Here is a 15501-nt window from a genome sequence, read left to right as displayed (position 1 = left end):
ATCCAGACTTGGCAGGCACTCAGTGAACTGACCACTCTTGTCCTCCTTATTCCCAGAAGCCTCTGTGGCATGGCCAGCCTGACCATGAAGGAAGGCCCACCATTCTTCTCTGTTCAGCAAGACGGGAAAATTTACCTCCATCAAAAAGTTATTGTGTACTCACATTGCCAGCAAAGTGCATATTTTGTTCCCTATCCAGCTGTTGTCCTTTATAAGTCACACTTGTGAAGGACAGGAAGTGTAGTCTTAAATCCCAAATCGCCAGTACCAAAGTTGAATGTTCCACCACCGGATGAATGGACTGGGCCAAATTTATTTTCTCTGCAATGAGACACTGGGAATCATCTCCAAACCCTCACTCATGAACCACCTGGGCCTCCCACTCTTTGTCCTTATGCTTTCATCTCTTTTGACTCCCGCCAACCATTCCCTTTAGTTCCATCCAACCTTCACCCTCAGAAAATGAGCATAAATGCAATCACCACAATTCATAGAATTGATTAGAAAGCTGGCTGCTGAACAAAGTCCCAGATGTTTAATATAATTTTGTATCATTGGCCAAATTGCTTCCATGTTTGCTTGCTTGTGAAAGGGTTTGTAGCAATGAGAACATAAGGATAGAGGACTCTAATTTATGGGTTCTCTAACAAACCTAGTCCCCATTTCCCATCTTCCCCAGGAAGATTACTTTATCTCATTTAGAGGTGATTTACTCAACTGGAATATGGCCTTGCACCATTGGCTTGTGGTGGAAAGCACTAAAAGCAACAGCCACATGAAAATCACCAGGACGCACACTGGAGGAATTGCCCCCTGTCAGAGATGAGCTCATTTACGGGAAACCCAAAGGTGAAATTCCCCCAAACTCCAGTATTCAGAAAACGGAATCTTTTCTTAATAAAGCATTCTGAACTTCTTCCTCATGGAGTGAGACTTGTAACTGTTCATAGTCTCCTTTTTGCTTTGGCTACCAGGAAGCTGAGAGTCCCAAATCATTCTTCCTTGGGCAACATAATAGGAATTCCTTTGTTTTTACTTTTAGCTCTGACTTTACTTCCCTACCCAGATATTACCTGCACCCAGATTCCTACATTCATTAACTTTTTTATCTTCTTAATACTGCAATTATCTCTAAGCTGTCTCACTTTACCTTGGAATAAAGTGGAATATGTATTTTTAACGTCTCTGAATGTAGCCTCTAAATTCGGACTATAGGGGGGAATCCTATAATCCTAACATAAGCATTTAGCTCTTTTTAGTCTATTTTCTCCTCTAAATAACTTACCATCTAAAAACAGAGCAGCCCTCAGGAGACACACAAATATTCCCCATGTAGCCCATGAGACCAAAAGATCTACTGATTACATCTCTTCATTTTTCCTCTCATCTCTTCTCGCAGGTGGTGGCCACATGTTCCTGGTCTATTAGGTTGAATTTCTGCCATCACTACTGTAGCATTTCCCATCTTTCTATCTTTTTCCTCCCCCTTGCTAATATCCAAATGGACTATTCCTTTTCCTCACTTCCTCCTGTCCCTGAATTGATTGTCTGCCAGGGAGAAACATTTCAGGATCAATCAATCCTAAGAGGGAAGTCCACCTTTATCCTCCTCAAACTAGCTTAGAAAACAAAATATGATCGGATACCTGCTCAGACAATGGCAACTCCTAAGCAAGCAGACCTTTAAAAGTTGCAAAATAAATGAAAAAAACCACAAAATGCATACGTCATTGATATAACACTATTTTATAGGCAGAAGGCTAACATATATACATGGAATATTAATGCTAAGACCATAAGGGGCTTCATTTGGGAGGAAGAAAGCACTGCTCCTCAGAAATCAATGGCAGAGTAGAGAATCCAAAGGATAAACATGGTAGGGTCTTATAAAAACTACTCCTTCTTTCTTTTCAGGGGTGCAATAAAATAACCTTCTTGAATCCTTGGGAAGAAATACAAAGATGCTGTTAAGAGTATAGGTGGAGACTTTTGGAGTGGCTCAAGTACTCAGGCCCTGAGTTCAATCACCAATACCACCAAAAAAACCCCAAAAATGTATGGCGGAACTGGTGTTATATTAGCATAGAATAATCTGGGAAGTTGTACAAGAAATTGACCATAGGGATTCACTTTAGAAGAAGGGACTAGGAGTGAGGTGGGAAACATTTTTCAATGTATAACCTTCTATAGTACCCAAATATTTTAACATGAACTATCCTGCTTTTTCAAATAAATAAAAACAAAGGATCTGGGAATAATGGTGAACACCTATAATTCCACTACTTGGGAGGTGGAGACAGCAAGATAATGAGCTCAAGGGAAGCCAGCACTATTTAGACTGACCCGTCTCAAAAACAAAGTCACATCAAAAATAATAAAAAGACAAAAGCAAAAGAATATGGACTCAGGGAGACCTGAGTTCAACTCCAACCACTGCCAACTATCAGCTCCATGACCCTGGCTAAGCAGTGTGTCTTTTCATGTTTCAGTGTCCTCATAAGTACAGGGACTAACTATAGGACCCACCTCACAGGGGTTTTGGGTGGAGGAAATGGGATAATAATATGCATGCTATGTTTTGTAAGGCTCTGGCTCACAGTAGGTGCTCAGTAAATGGCATGGCACTATACTTGCATAAAAGTATTAATGAAGAACACTTAAATTAAAAGTGAGTATGGAACAACAGTAACATGGGTGGAGGAGAAGGTATGAAAAAGCCTTTTTGCTATCACAAGATAATGACTGGATTAAACCGTCATCTTAAAGGATATGAAGGCTGTAAAGTCTATCTGAGAGAAAAGCTTTAAATTTCTCAAAATCAAAGCATAAAACCCAGCAATTCTAAGCAGTTTCATCTACCCAGGAGAGTCTTTAGCCAAAAAAGCAGCCTCCTCTCACCCTGAGCCTAGAAGACAAAACAAGGAAGACCCACAAAGATGAGCAAGAAACTGTAAGCCTGACAGATCTATTTTTCTCCTCCCTCATAGCTTTATAAAATCTAATGTGCACAGGGATCACCTGGGGATCTTATTAACATGCAGCTTCTGACTTAGCAAGACTGAGTGTCTGCATCTCTAACAAGTTCCCAGGTGACGCCAACACTGCTGGTCCATGGACCACACTCTTGAGTAGGAAGGTCCTACTGACCCCAGAAAATAGTTCTACTATTTGTTAGCACAGCAGTCTTGAGGAATTAAGATTAGTGCAATGTTCTCTCTTGAAAACCCAGCCAATTCCTCTAAATCAATGGTTCTCAGCTACTGTGCCCCCACCAAGGGACAGTGAGCAATGAGTGGAGACATTGTTGGTTGTCACGACCACAGAGTGAGGATGCTACAGACATCTGTGGGTAGAGACCAGGGATGCTGCTGAGCATTGTGCATTGCACAAAACAGTCCTCACAACAAATAATCACCTGGCCCCAAATGTCAACAGTGCCAAAGTGGAGAGACTCTGCCTAAACAAACAGAAAACAGGTCACATCCTGAGTCTTCTCAATTCATGCTGAGACTATAAATCCTAATTTTAGAAGCAGGCCATCAATCCAACAGTGTCCTTTCCCGGGCTAGATGTGAGACACGGAGAGGATAACAAGGTAGCAGGATGCTATGAGTGGAGAAGGGATCACCAGGTCACCATCCATGGTCTGTATTTTGTTTAACATCAAGCATGGTTTTGTAACCCAGCGGGGGAACCACAAAGCATCAAATTTCCTATCACTTTGAGGTATGCAATTGAACAGAACCACAGTTCTAGTCAAGCAAAGAACGAGTCAGATCATGGACTCATGAAAGCGGGGCCACATCCAAGTTAGCTCATCCACAGAGCCTAGGCACCTAGCAATTAGCCTACTATAGATGCTTAAACGCCAGAGCAAATTTTTAGATAAACCCAAGATTAGCCACTTCCTAGTGTGTCATGGTTTATTTGCCATCATCACAGATGTTGTTACCAATAACAACTACTTACGCTTTAGCATGTAATAGTATTTTTGAAAAAGCACAGACTTTTTTTGGTTTTGTTTTTGCTTGTTTTTTTTTTACCATGTTCTAATTATTTTTTTAATTTTTATTTCATATTAATGTTCTACTGGGGGAACATTGTGACAGTTACAAAAGTGCTTACAATATATCTTAGTTAAATTCACCCCTCCATCATTCTCCTTCATCAACCCTCTTCTTAGAATAGTTTCAACAGGTCTCATTTCTCCATTTTCACACATGAGAACATAACATTTCTACCGTATTCACCCGAGCACAGGTTTTGAATCACAGAGACCTTGACCCAAATCCAAACTCACTCACTCACCACGTGACCTCGGGCAAGTCCTACTATCCACATCCGTAAAATATGCATAAAATCCTTACATCGCATGGTGTGGTAGCTCACATGTATAATCTCAGGTACTAGGGAGGCAGAGAAAAAAAGGATCACAGTTTGAGGCCAGCCAGGACAAAAAGGTAGCAAGAGTCCATCTCAACAACACAGACTGGGCACTGTGGTACACACCTGTCACCCCAGCTACACAAGAGGCATAGGCAGAAGGACTGCAGTATGAGGCCAATCTGAGCAAAAACGCTACACCCTATCTGAAAAATAACCTAAAGGAAAAGATCTGAGCCAAGCACTGGTGGCTCACACCTATAATCCTAGCTACTCAGGAGGCAGAGACCAGGAGGATCACGGTTCAAAGCCAGCCTGAGCAAATAGCCTGAGAGACCCTTTCTTGAAAATACTCAACACAAAAAAGGGCTGGTGGAATGGCTCAAGTGATAGAGAACCTGCATGAGGCCCTGAGTTCAGACCCCAGTACCACCAAATAAATAAATAGCCTGGCAGTGTGGCTCAAGTACTAAGAGCACCAGCTTGGCAAGTGCAAGACCCTGAGCTCAAAGCCCAGTAGTTCCCCACCTGCCCCCGCCACCCACACACACAAAATCCTTATACTCAACAAAATTGTTTTGAAGTTATAGTGTGATATACTTGAATACTGAGTGGTTGGCACAAAAAAAAATGCTCCTTGAACAATAATGTCTACCATGCTAAAGGACTGGAATAAAAAACCCAGTAAGTCACATGCTGCTTATTTTTGCACACAAAAAATTTTAAGAATGTCATTCAGGGCTAGGTGATGTAGAATCCGTCCTCCTTTAAGCCAAGGGCTGGCATCCCTCAGGTTTACTGGCAACCGTAAGATTATACACTTGAGGTTTGACTATGGCCACCCAGGGCTGGGGGCAAACAATGATCAACAATAGCAAAAATGACACCTGTTTGGAAGGGAGTGATCTCAGTATGTCACTGAAACAGGATCACCACTGACTCACTACTGGATCACAACGAAATGTACTCTCTACTAGCAAGTGGTAAGGGCCTGAAACAAATCAGAATAATTTGGCAAGAACTGTGTCTTTCTGAAAATAGGGAAGGGAGGATGACCCAGAGAAAGGACCCACATCGTGAGTAATAGACAGTGCAAGTTCTTCAGAGCATTGCCGTAAGTGTTCAAGGAAATAACCCAGAATCACCTACTTGCATTATGCCCTCGACCTGCTGAGACATGGTGGTCTTGAAAGAAAGGTACAATAAGCCATTACCATCAACGTCACTCTGCCTTTGGGGGAAGACATTTAAAAACAGCACCAGGTAGCAAGGTTTCCCCTTGACAGAAGCAGGTGTGATGTGCCAGGTAAGGTAGGCATAACCCAAAGGCATGAGAGAGGAGTTCTGATTAGCTTCAGCTTTCCAGAATCCTGCCCAGCCTCTGAAACATTAGAACTGCACGGCCTGGGGCAGCTGGTGTGCTTAAGAAACCCCTACTGAAACTTGGAGAGTGGCCATAAAATGATGATTGTAATAAGCGGATGAAAACACAACCTCCCAGAAGGATGGGACAGAAACATCAGAGTAATGGGTGCTTGGTGACCCAAGAATGTGGCAGGAACTCATCATGGCGATGGAAGAAAAAGCAGCTCGAAATTAGGTCAGATCCTTGGTTTATGTGGTATTACCCACCGCAACCCCAAGGGGAAGGGCCAAGGATGGCAGATGCTCAGCCTGACTTTAGTGTCAAAGTCAAGGCCCATCCTAGTTTTACTCAATAGCCACTCCCAGTTCTGTCATTCATAAATTTGTCCAGACCCTTCTTAAATTGCATTTCTATATCCTGCCAGGACCACCTCTTGAGATAATGAGTTTTAGAAGATTATTACCTACTGTGTTAAGCAGTACTTCCTTTCATTGGTTACAACAAGAAAAAGAAGAATTAGAGGGTGAAACAGCAGAGAGGCTAATGATTCTTTTATCAAGGGACAATCTCATGTGTGGTAAACGGAAATATTCAACAGCCTGGAACCACAAGGCACTGAGCAGCAACCATGAACTCCATGATTTCAAGTGCTTTGGTTGATGAAAGTCATTCCACGTGCATTTAGAAAAAACAGGACTGGACAAAGGCATAATTTATGTTGGAGTTACCTAGATAAAAAATAGTTCAAATGGCATGGAGTTCAGCAATGTTCTCAATCACAAAACCCCTGAGCTGATTTCAAATATGCAAAGAAAAACAGAAAACTCTGCTAAAGAGAATGAAACTAGTATCATACATCTCTGCATAGTCAGGAATGCCATAGAACCACCAGGAAAAGGCGCTACCAACCCTGAGTGGGCACAACGATTCCATCCCCTGGCTAGCCACACTAGTATCTAAGCTGGGACTGGTCCCAGCAATGTAAACACCAGTCAATATGGTGCACCGGACTGCTTTTTGAAATAGAAAAGAGACACAAGTTGGAAAACTAGTGAAATCTGAAAAAAGTCCAAAGTTTAGTTAGTAGAAATGTTAAAATATTTATCTTAGTTTTGATAAGTGTGACACTTGTTATTTAAGAGGTTAACATTAGGACAACTAGTTGAAGGGTACATGGAGACTCTTGTACTACCTTTGCAAATTTTCTACAAATCTAACAGTTCAAAATAAAAGACTTATTAAAAGTAAGAGAACTTTTTTTAGCAAATATATTTGGTGAGTCTTCAGAGCCACTGTAAAGGGAGGTGGCAATCAATAAAATGCATGAAGGTTTTTAAGAATCAGGATTCAGTTGAGTGAGGAGAATTCCCTGATACAAACGGGAGAGGTGAGGCATGTGTTAAGATAAGGAAAAACTAAGGGGATATATATTAGGATAAAGAAAAATTAGATATCCACAAAAGGTATAGTGAATCAAATGTGAAGACAAATGTGTGAATATGAGTAAGTTTATAGTGACCCATCACAAAGTTATCTAATTCCAAAGGTGATTATACCCTTTCAAAAGAAGAATCTTGGGCTGAGGGTGCAGCTCAGTGGTATAGCATGTGCTTAGTAGGCACCAAAGCCCTGGGATAAAAAATAAGAAGTACTTCATGAGTCACATTCAAGATAGACACGTATCTTCTCCAGAAAATACATAATTTACAGAAAAATGGATGTGTGTCAATGCAATAAGCCTTAAACCTGTGAACAGCCTGAAAGGAAAAGACTGGAAGAAAACCTGGTAATTCTAACCCACAGCCAGCCCTCTATATCCATGGCTCCTTATTTATTTATTTATTTATTTATTTATGGCAAAACTGGGGCTTAAACTCAGGGCATCACAGTTGCCAGGCAGGTGTTCTACCACTTGAACCAGTCCATCAGCCCAAATGAAATAAAAAATATTCAGGAAAAAAAATTAAAAAAAAAAAAAACCCTGCATCTGTACTGAACCTTTCTGACTTTTCTTCTTGTTATTATTCACTAAACAATGTAAGGACTACTTACACAGCATTTACATCACATCCAGTATTATAAGTAACTGGAGGTGATTTAAAGCACACAGGAGGATAAGCATAGGTTTTATGCCAATATACGTCACTTTATATGAATAGGGACTTCAGCATCCTTGGATTTTGGATTTTGGATGAGAGGTCCTGGATTCTGGATGGGATTTTGGAGGGGAGGTCCTGGCAACAATCCTCCACAGATAACAAAGGGAAACTCCTAATACCAAAAGAAACATCAAGATTTACCAAAACACAAAATAAAGTTAGTTGGATAATTAATCAACACTCCCTGACTTGACACTGTGTTGGTAGGCATGATCAGCACATCCATGCTTAAAAAATTAATTGCCTATTCAAGAAGATATGAGATTAAAAAAAAGGCAAGATGAGAAAAGATTAAGTACTTGAATAGCATTTAAAGGAAACTACCAAGTCTTTCAAAAAGCATAAAAGGAAGAATGCACTGAAAATACTCTACTGATTTAAAAGGCTCACTCTTAGAGATGAGGAGGTATTGTCTAAAGAATAGAAGAATGAAACAGTGTAGCTACCAAAAATGTTATGGCTTGGATCTTAAGTGTCCCCCAGAAGTCATGAGTTGAAGGGCCGATTGCCAGCCTTTTATACTATTTATAAGTAGCAGAACTTACAGAACTTACAAATAGTTCTGCTACTTACAGAGAGAGATAAGGCTAATTGGAGAAAGTTAGACCACTAGGGGTTTGACCTTGAAGAGAACACTGGGATACAGGCCCTAGTTCTCTTTTTTGTCTGCCGGCCACCATGACATGAACAGGTCTCCTCTGCCATGTGCTCCTACTATGATATACTATGCCACCAAAGACCCAAAGCAACAGGGCCAAGAGACCATGGGCTGAAACCTCTGAAACTGAGCCAAAACAAACTTCTCCTCCTTTTAAATTGATTTTCTCAGTTATTTTATTACAGCAACAGAAAGCTAACACAATGAATAAAAAAGTTTGGCAAGAAAGATTTATGGAAATGTAGCCTACTGAGTACCAGTCCTGATGGCTCACACCTGTAATCCTAGCTACTCAGGAAACAGAGTTCAGAAGGACTGCAGTCTGAGGTCAGCCCAGGCAAAAAGTTAGCAAGACCCTCATCTCAACCTACCAGCCAGGCACAGTGGTACATGTCTGTGCCTGTGATCCCACCATGCATGTGACCTTAGCAACGTGGGAAGCTGTAGGTAGGAGGATCATAGTTGGAAGCCCGTTCCAGGCAAAAACACAAAACCCTATCTGAAAAATAACTAAAGCAAAAAAGGGCTGGGGGCATAGCTCAAGAAGTAGAGTGCCTGCCTAGCAAGCTCAATGACCTGACCTCAAGCCCCAGTACCACCAAAAACAAAAAGAAGGAAAGAAATGCAGCTGACCAAAATATTTCAGCAGGAAATTAGACAAACCATCCAAATGGCCTTTTAGTGGACAGTACCAGGTCTTAAGTGGTCTCACATCCCAGCAGAAGGCACAAGAGGTTATATAGGCTGAATGATCCTCATCTGAGGCTCTAAGACCCAGCATTATGGATTTCTGATTTTTCCAGATTTTGGAATATTTGCATCCTAGACAATGAGATATACAGGGGATAGGACCCAGCCCAGGTCTAAACACAAAACTCATTTACATTTCACATATGGCTGCATTCATAACCTGAAAATCATTTCATACAACGTTGTAATGCAACCCTCCCCCCACCCCACAAGGTCAGATGTGGAATTTTCCACTTTTGTGCCATCATGCTGGCACTCAAAAAGTTTCCGATTTTGAAGCATTTTGGGTTTTTTGATTAGGGATACTCAACCTATAATTACAACACAACTCCAAGACACCTAAAAAATAAGTTGCACTTTTCCACCTCCCCTCATTGCCAAAAATAAACACACTCAAACAGGCCAACTGCTTAACCACTGGCTCTAATCTAAGATGATCATGGGATCAGGTCATTAGATCACATTCAATCAACAAAACATTTAATAAAAATGGTCTTTAAAAAAAAAATCACCAATTTGAAAAAAAAGAAAAAGAAAAAAACAAGCTTTTTTGGTTTTGTTTATAATCAATCAGGTCTTTTATTTTTTAATGAATTTGGTTTGCACCAGCTTATTATAAAGCACTGTGTGAATGAATCCACTGCGGTACATGTGCAATATAGACTTTACACGCTTGCGAGCAAAGGCAATATTACCAAGGGAAACAAATGAATGCAGCAATGTGTTTGTGGTTTCATTGCAGGCTCTGCCATTAGCAGAGTAGCTTGGGTGAGGTGCCTAATCTCAGGCTTCTTCCTAATCTGTGAATAAAATTATTAGGTCCACATTTCCTCTGGGACAGAACTGTCCAACTGAGGGACAGCCTTCAAGCCCTTCTCATTTGTGCCTCTAACTTACTGCAGGGAATTTTCTAAAAAGTACAGAAACACAGAGTTTTGATAAATGGCCCAGTTTTACATGAATAATTTTAAAGCAGAATTATTACTCAAAGACAACTATATCATTAGCCTTTTCTACTGTAAATAATTAAAGCCTTTACTTATGTAATTTACACCAACTTCTTTGAGCTAGAGTAATTTCAAATTGCTCTTAAATATTTCTCAATCCCAACACTCCAATTTAAGAAACACCGCTCTACTTACAGTTACGAATGTCATTCCAGTCGATTTTGGAGAAGAAGGGATGGCAGCACAAGCCCTCAAATTTCAATCTCTCTTTCTGGCCACACAACAAACTTTGAATCAGATCAAGGAACTCACTGCTAACTTTGGGGTCATCCGGAAACTTCAAAAACCTCTGTTCCAAAAAAAGAATAGTTATTTCCTTAACAGTGATTCAGTTTCTCATGGCTCAAACTTAAGAAAGCATATATGCAAGTCTCTTTTCTTTCTTTCTTTTTTTTTTTTTTAAAAAGGAAGAAAGTTTCATGCCCTCTTAACTATGGACCAAAGCAAAGGCATGTTCCCAAAATAAGTGGCCTGTTCACATCAATAGGCCTAGTTCCTTTGAGGGGCTCAATAGCCTTCATGACTTGACCTCTGTCTCCCTCTCCCATCCCAGCTCATAAGCTCCCCATCTCTCTCTTTGCGTCCAACAACGATGGGTTATTTAAAGCTGCCTGGACACATCATGCTGTTCTCTAGCCTAGAATCCCTCCCCACACACCAGGCTTTTCCTGGCTACCTTTCCTGCCCTGTCACTCCCCTCTGCATGCTCACTCTCTACTCCACTTGTGCAATGACACAATGCACTGTGATTTGTGAGTGATGATGGACAAAGAAGGCAGAGAGGGCTGCCTTCTTGCTCACTGCTACAAACCTGGTACCAATAATACCTGGTACAATTCGCTCCTGATTGAATTACTAAATAAGTGAACTAAAATGAAGGAAATAAATGAGCCCCAGGAATCATTTAAGTGGAAACTTCAACTGAAGAAGGGACTCAAGAACTACAATGTACGCACGTTTTTTTAAATGCATTAACCATCCCAAGAAGATGAAAAATTAGATGAGATACAAAAACCTAGGGAATAAGTTATTTTTCTTTATGGTTGAAACTAAAAAATAAACACTTAAGAAGTAGACAAAAAAAAACAGTGGAAAGTATAGTTACTAGAAAATTGTTTGGAGTTGAGTGTAGCTAAGTGGTAGAGTGCATGCTTATGCAGAAGATCCCAGGTTCAATCCCCAGAATCACAATAAATAGAAAGGAAATAGTTTTAATTTTACCATGTATATATTACTGTAATTCTAATTCATTTCCTCATTCATATTTGAGAGTACAAAGGAGCAGTATAGCATAAAATCAAGACCACGCACTTCAGAGCCAGACTGCCTGTGTTACTTTTGGGCAAATACTTAATCTCTCTGCTCTGGTTTCCATATCTATATATGAAAATAGTAGTTTTTACCTCACAGAGTTGTCTGAAGATGAACTTAGCTAATGAACTGTATTTCATCAATTTTAAGACTCACATTAAAGGCACATTTAATAGAAGATCAAGAAGCACTTTGTAATAAAAATGCTATAGACTAACTGGCAGCAGTTTTTCTATTTTAGCTCTACATAAAGTAAGAACACTCTTATAGTGACTGGCAGCTGAGATTCAATGGGCTACAATTAATAAAGTGTTTAGGACAGCTTTTGGCACAAAGTGAATGCTAGGCTGATTTACACATAAACATTCACTCACACAATTTTTAAATGGCATTCCTCAATAGTACTTTAAAATCCAATGTCCCTTTACCTGGAAATTCATGATGTTATTGAAGGTCCTGGCGGAGGTTCCCTCTGTGAAAGGAGTTCTGCCATAAACCATCTCATAGGCAATCACTCCTACTGACCACCAGTCGCAGTCCACACCATAGGTGCCTCTTTCATCTCCATTCATCACAGTCAACACTTCAGGAGCCATGTAATCTGGGGTCCCAATTGGGAGTTTGGCATTCACCTAGAAATCCATAAATAAAACACACACAGCAAACTTTCAATTATCCTCAAGTAGATTGCGAACAGCCACATCAGATACAAGCTGATTTGCCACTGATTACTATTCTCCCAGGCACTTAAGCCTTCTGACAAGTGGCACACTATCAGGAAATGCAAATGCTTTACTAATTAAAAAAAAGTGCATAATATAATCCAAAGGCAAAGGGTAAGATTTGTTGATGACACACACCCTTTAGTTATACAAATGAGAGTGGGTACATAGCTGGAATGGAAGATGTGGTCCTGATACAAGTTACTGGTACTAGAATTTATTTTAGTTAAGAATATAGCAGCTGGTCACTGGTGGCTCATGCCTGTAATCCTAATGTAATTCTAGCTACTCAGGAGGTGGAGATCAGGAGAACTGATCACAGTTCCGGGTCAACTCCAGGCAAAAAGTTCGCAAGACCCCACTTCAACCAATAGCTGGGCCTGGTGGCAGGTGCCTGTCATCCCCAGCAATGCAGGGAAGCACAAATAGGAGAATCTAGGTGTGTGACGTCCTGAGTTCTAACCCCAGTACCTCAAAAAAAGGCAAAACAAACCCTAACAAAAATCTGTAAGATCAATCTAAACATCACTGAAAAACTGGCAGGTAGCTGGCTATACAATATCACCAATGCATATTTTTTTTTTTTTTTACTTTTTTTCCTCCCTAGGAAAAGTAACCACAAATGCATTTTATATCTCAAATTTGAAAAACTTGGGGAACTGCCTGCTTTATTTTTCCTTGAGTCAGGGTTCTACTATGTAGCCCAGGCTGGCCCTGCATTCATTACCCTCCTGCTTCAGCCACCTGAGTGCTGGGCAGTTGTGCACCACCATACCTGGCCTGTGGAAAACTGTTTTCAGAATCCACATCTTTACATCAGCCTGCTGCAAGGCATGACATGGTAACTTCCAGCTAAGGCCAGGTGGTAATGAGTTCATTTTCTACATCCCAGCTCTTGTTCCCATGATCCCTCCCCACTGTTTGGAAACTGGGGCCTCCAAGCCAGTGGTGCCCAACAACTGACCTTGGCAAAGAAATACAAGATAATGTAGGAAGTCTGAATAGGGCTAAATGTATTCCATTGAAAAGACTATCCTTCTGTTATAGTGTTTTAATGTCCTCTGCTTCTTGAAATGATGCTAATAAAAGAATTAGGTTTTCTGTCTCTTACTCTTACCCCTTATTAGAATATCCAGTAAGCAGGCAACCCCTTTGGTCTTCAAAATTGTTTTGACTGGGAGATAGAGGCAGGAAGATCGAAAGTTCAAGACCAGCCTGGGCTACCTAACAAGACCTTGTCTCAAAAAATAAAAAACAAAAATTGTCTTGAAATTTTACTGAGTCATGAAATATGAGATCTAAGGGCTGCGTGTCTAGCCCTCCTCCCCATTGAAAGAGGCCCTGACTTTAGTGACATACTGTGTTGATCAGCTGTTTTACAACCCCACATAGTAAATTGGCTTCTCAGGTCAATAGTTAAATGGAGAAGACACTTTCCCTTATTAAAGGATGTTTAAGTGCCCCCCAAGAGGAGCCCAGAGATGTGGGGGGTATAGCCATGTACCTTTAAGGCTAGAGTATATATCAAGAAAGTAAATTTACTTTCCTTTGATGTAACTAAGTAATGAGAGAAAAGAGAGTGTTTAGAGAGGACACTATGAGGTCTCCTTTCCCCAGTAAGGAAGCTGGATGAAGCTCTTGCATCCTATCACTTTAGGCTTTTCTGTTCCTCTGCCCTAGATCTTCTCATTACAGGAAAGATGATCCATTACCATTTATATGTGTGTATAGGTACAGATATAATGTAGGAATATTAAACCACTCCTATAATTCTCCCATTTCCTCTCCTTTCACCTCTTTCCTCAGGCCTATACTCTGATGTAGATTTTTCCCAACCCTAAACCCAAAAAGCAATGTGATGCTGTTATTCCTGTACTGATCACCCAGTGCTTTGAGCAACAGGATTTCCACTACAAGAACCCACTTGAGAAAGCTAGACAGTCACATCACCCAAGAAATCAACAGGTAGGCCTATGCTGAAGAACACAGTGAAGGCAAAGGGGAAAAAAATCTGGTCTAAGCTTGAGACTTAAGCCTGAGAAACTGAAAGTCACTTAAGTTGAGGGAAAGCCTTGATGCTGAAAAGCCTGGGCCATGACTTCTGACCTTTAATGTGTGTGTAAATATAAGTGAGCTCAGCACAGGGTTAGGATTACACTATAGGGTCTTAGCAAAAACCACAATACAAACAATGAATAATAGATATTCTTGAAATAACAAAGCAAGAAAAATAACTGTAACATCTTCCTTTGTCTAAATAATGATAATGTCTCTGTACTGTGGATAAAATGCTTCCCCTTGTGGGTTCAATGCCTAATTATCTTTCAGTACCAGAACTACACAATTGTCAGATATGCATCATTTGCACTAGACCTTATTTTATTGGTACATACACTGCTCAAGAATATTCAGTAGTCCTTATTTGTAGCTGACAGGGCCGAGTGACTTGTGCACATTCAAAGAGCTGAACTTGACTGAGTCAAGTTTATCAGGGTGATCTAGCCAGAGTATAAATTGTCAATGCCTTGTTTCCAAATAATGATTAAATTCATTAAAGAAACTCAGATAACTCCAACTAATTCTTGCCCCATATAGATAAGTGATTATATATATTCATGTCCAATAATTTCCTGACATCCTAAATGTCATTAATTTGTACTAGAAAGCTATGAAAGAAAAATACCCACTGGCTCACTCTCTGAACAACTCCTACCACAGTGTTTATTAGCATTAACATAGGTTTTTACAAGTCACTGACCTCCAAGCACATGAAACCTGTTCAACATGTAATCTCACCCATCCCGATAAGGGTTTTACAACATGCTGTCACTCTCCTCTGGCATCAACTCAGCCAGCTAATAGTAAACATGAACCAGGAGCCACACCTGCCTTCAGTGCACTGAATGAGAGGGCCCTGAAATGACTAGCTTAGTGTTAATTTTTATTGTATTGACATGGAAAATAATCTAGTTCAGCAGGAGACAATGAAACAATGACTAGGGAACAGAAGAATCTGTCATATCTTGGGAAAGAGAGGGAAAGGAAAAGGCGGGTCGGTGGGGAGGGGGAGTAAAGGAGGGAGGAGAAAAAGAAAAGGATTAATTTAGCCAATTATTTTACAAACAAAAAGCAAATGAGGAAGAAA

At 40.4% G+C, this 15501-nt stretch overlaps 1 protein-coding gene across 12 annotated transcripts in view; it reads right to left on the bottom strand.

Annotated features, from left to right (window-relative positions):
* Cit (citron rho-interacting serine/threonine kinase) overlaps positions 1-15501 on the bottom strand; it is a 164037-nt gene that overhangs the window by 107887 nt on the left and 40649 nt on the right. For all 12 annotated transcript variants that reach the window (XM_074061228.1, XM_074061229.1, XM_074061231.1 and 9 more), the window contains 2 exons: positions 12063-12266; positions 10459-10612 (listed from right to left, as the gene is read on the bottom strand). In XM_074061228.1, the coding sequence (XP_073917329.1) occupies positions 10459-10612; positions 12063-12266 (358 nt within the window). The remainder of the gene's footprint in view (positions 1-10458; positions 10613-12062; positions 12267-15501) is intronic.

The sequence above is a fragment of the Castor canadensis genome, chromosome 18 (genome assembly GCF_047511655.1).
Source record: "Castor canadensis chromosome 18, mCasCan1.hap1v2, whole genome shotgun sequence".
Taxonomy (NCBI): Eukaryota; Metazoa; Chordata; class Mammalia; order Rodentia; family Castoridae; genus Castor; species Castor canadensis.
This window is presented reverse-complemented; position numbering and strand designations above follow the sequence as displayed.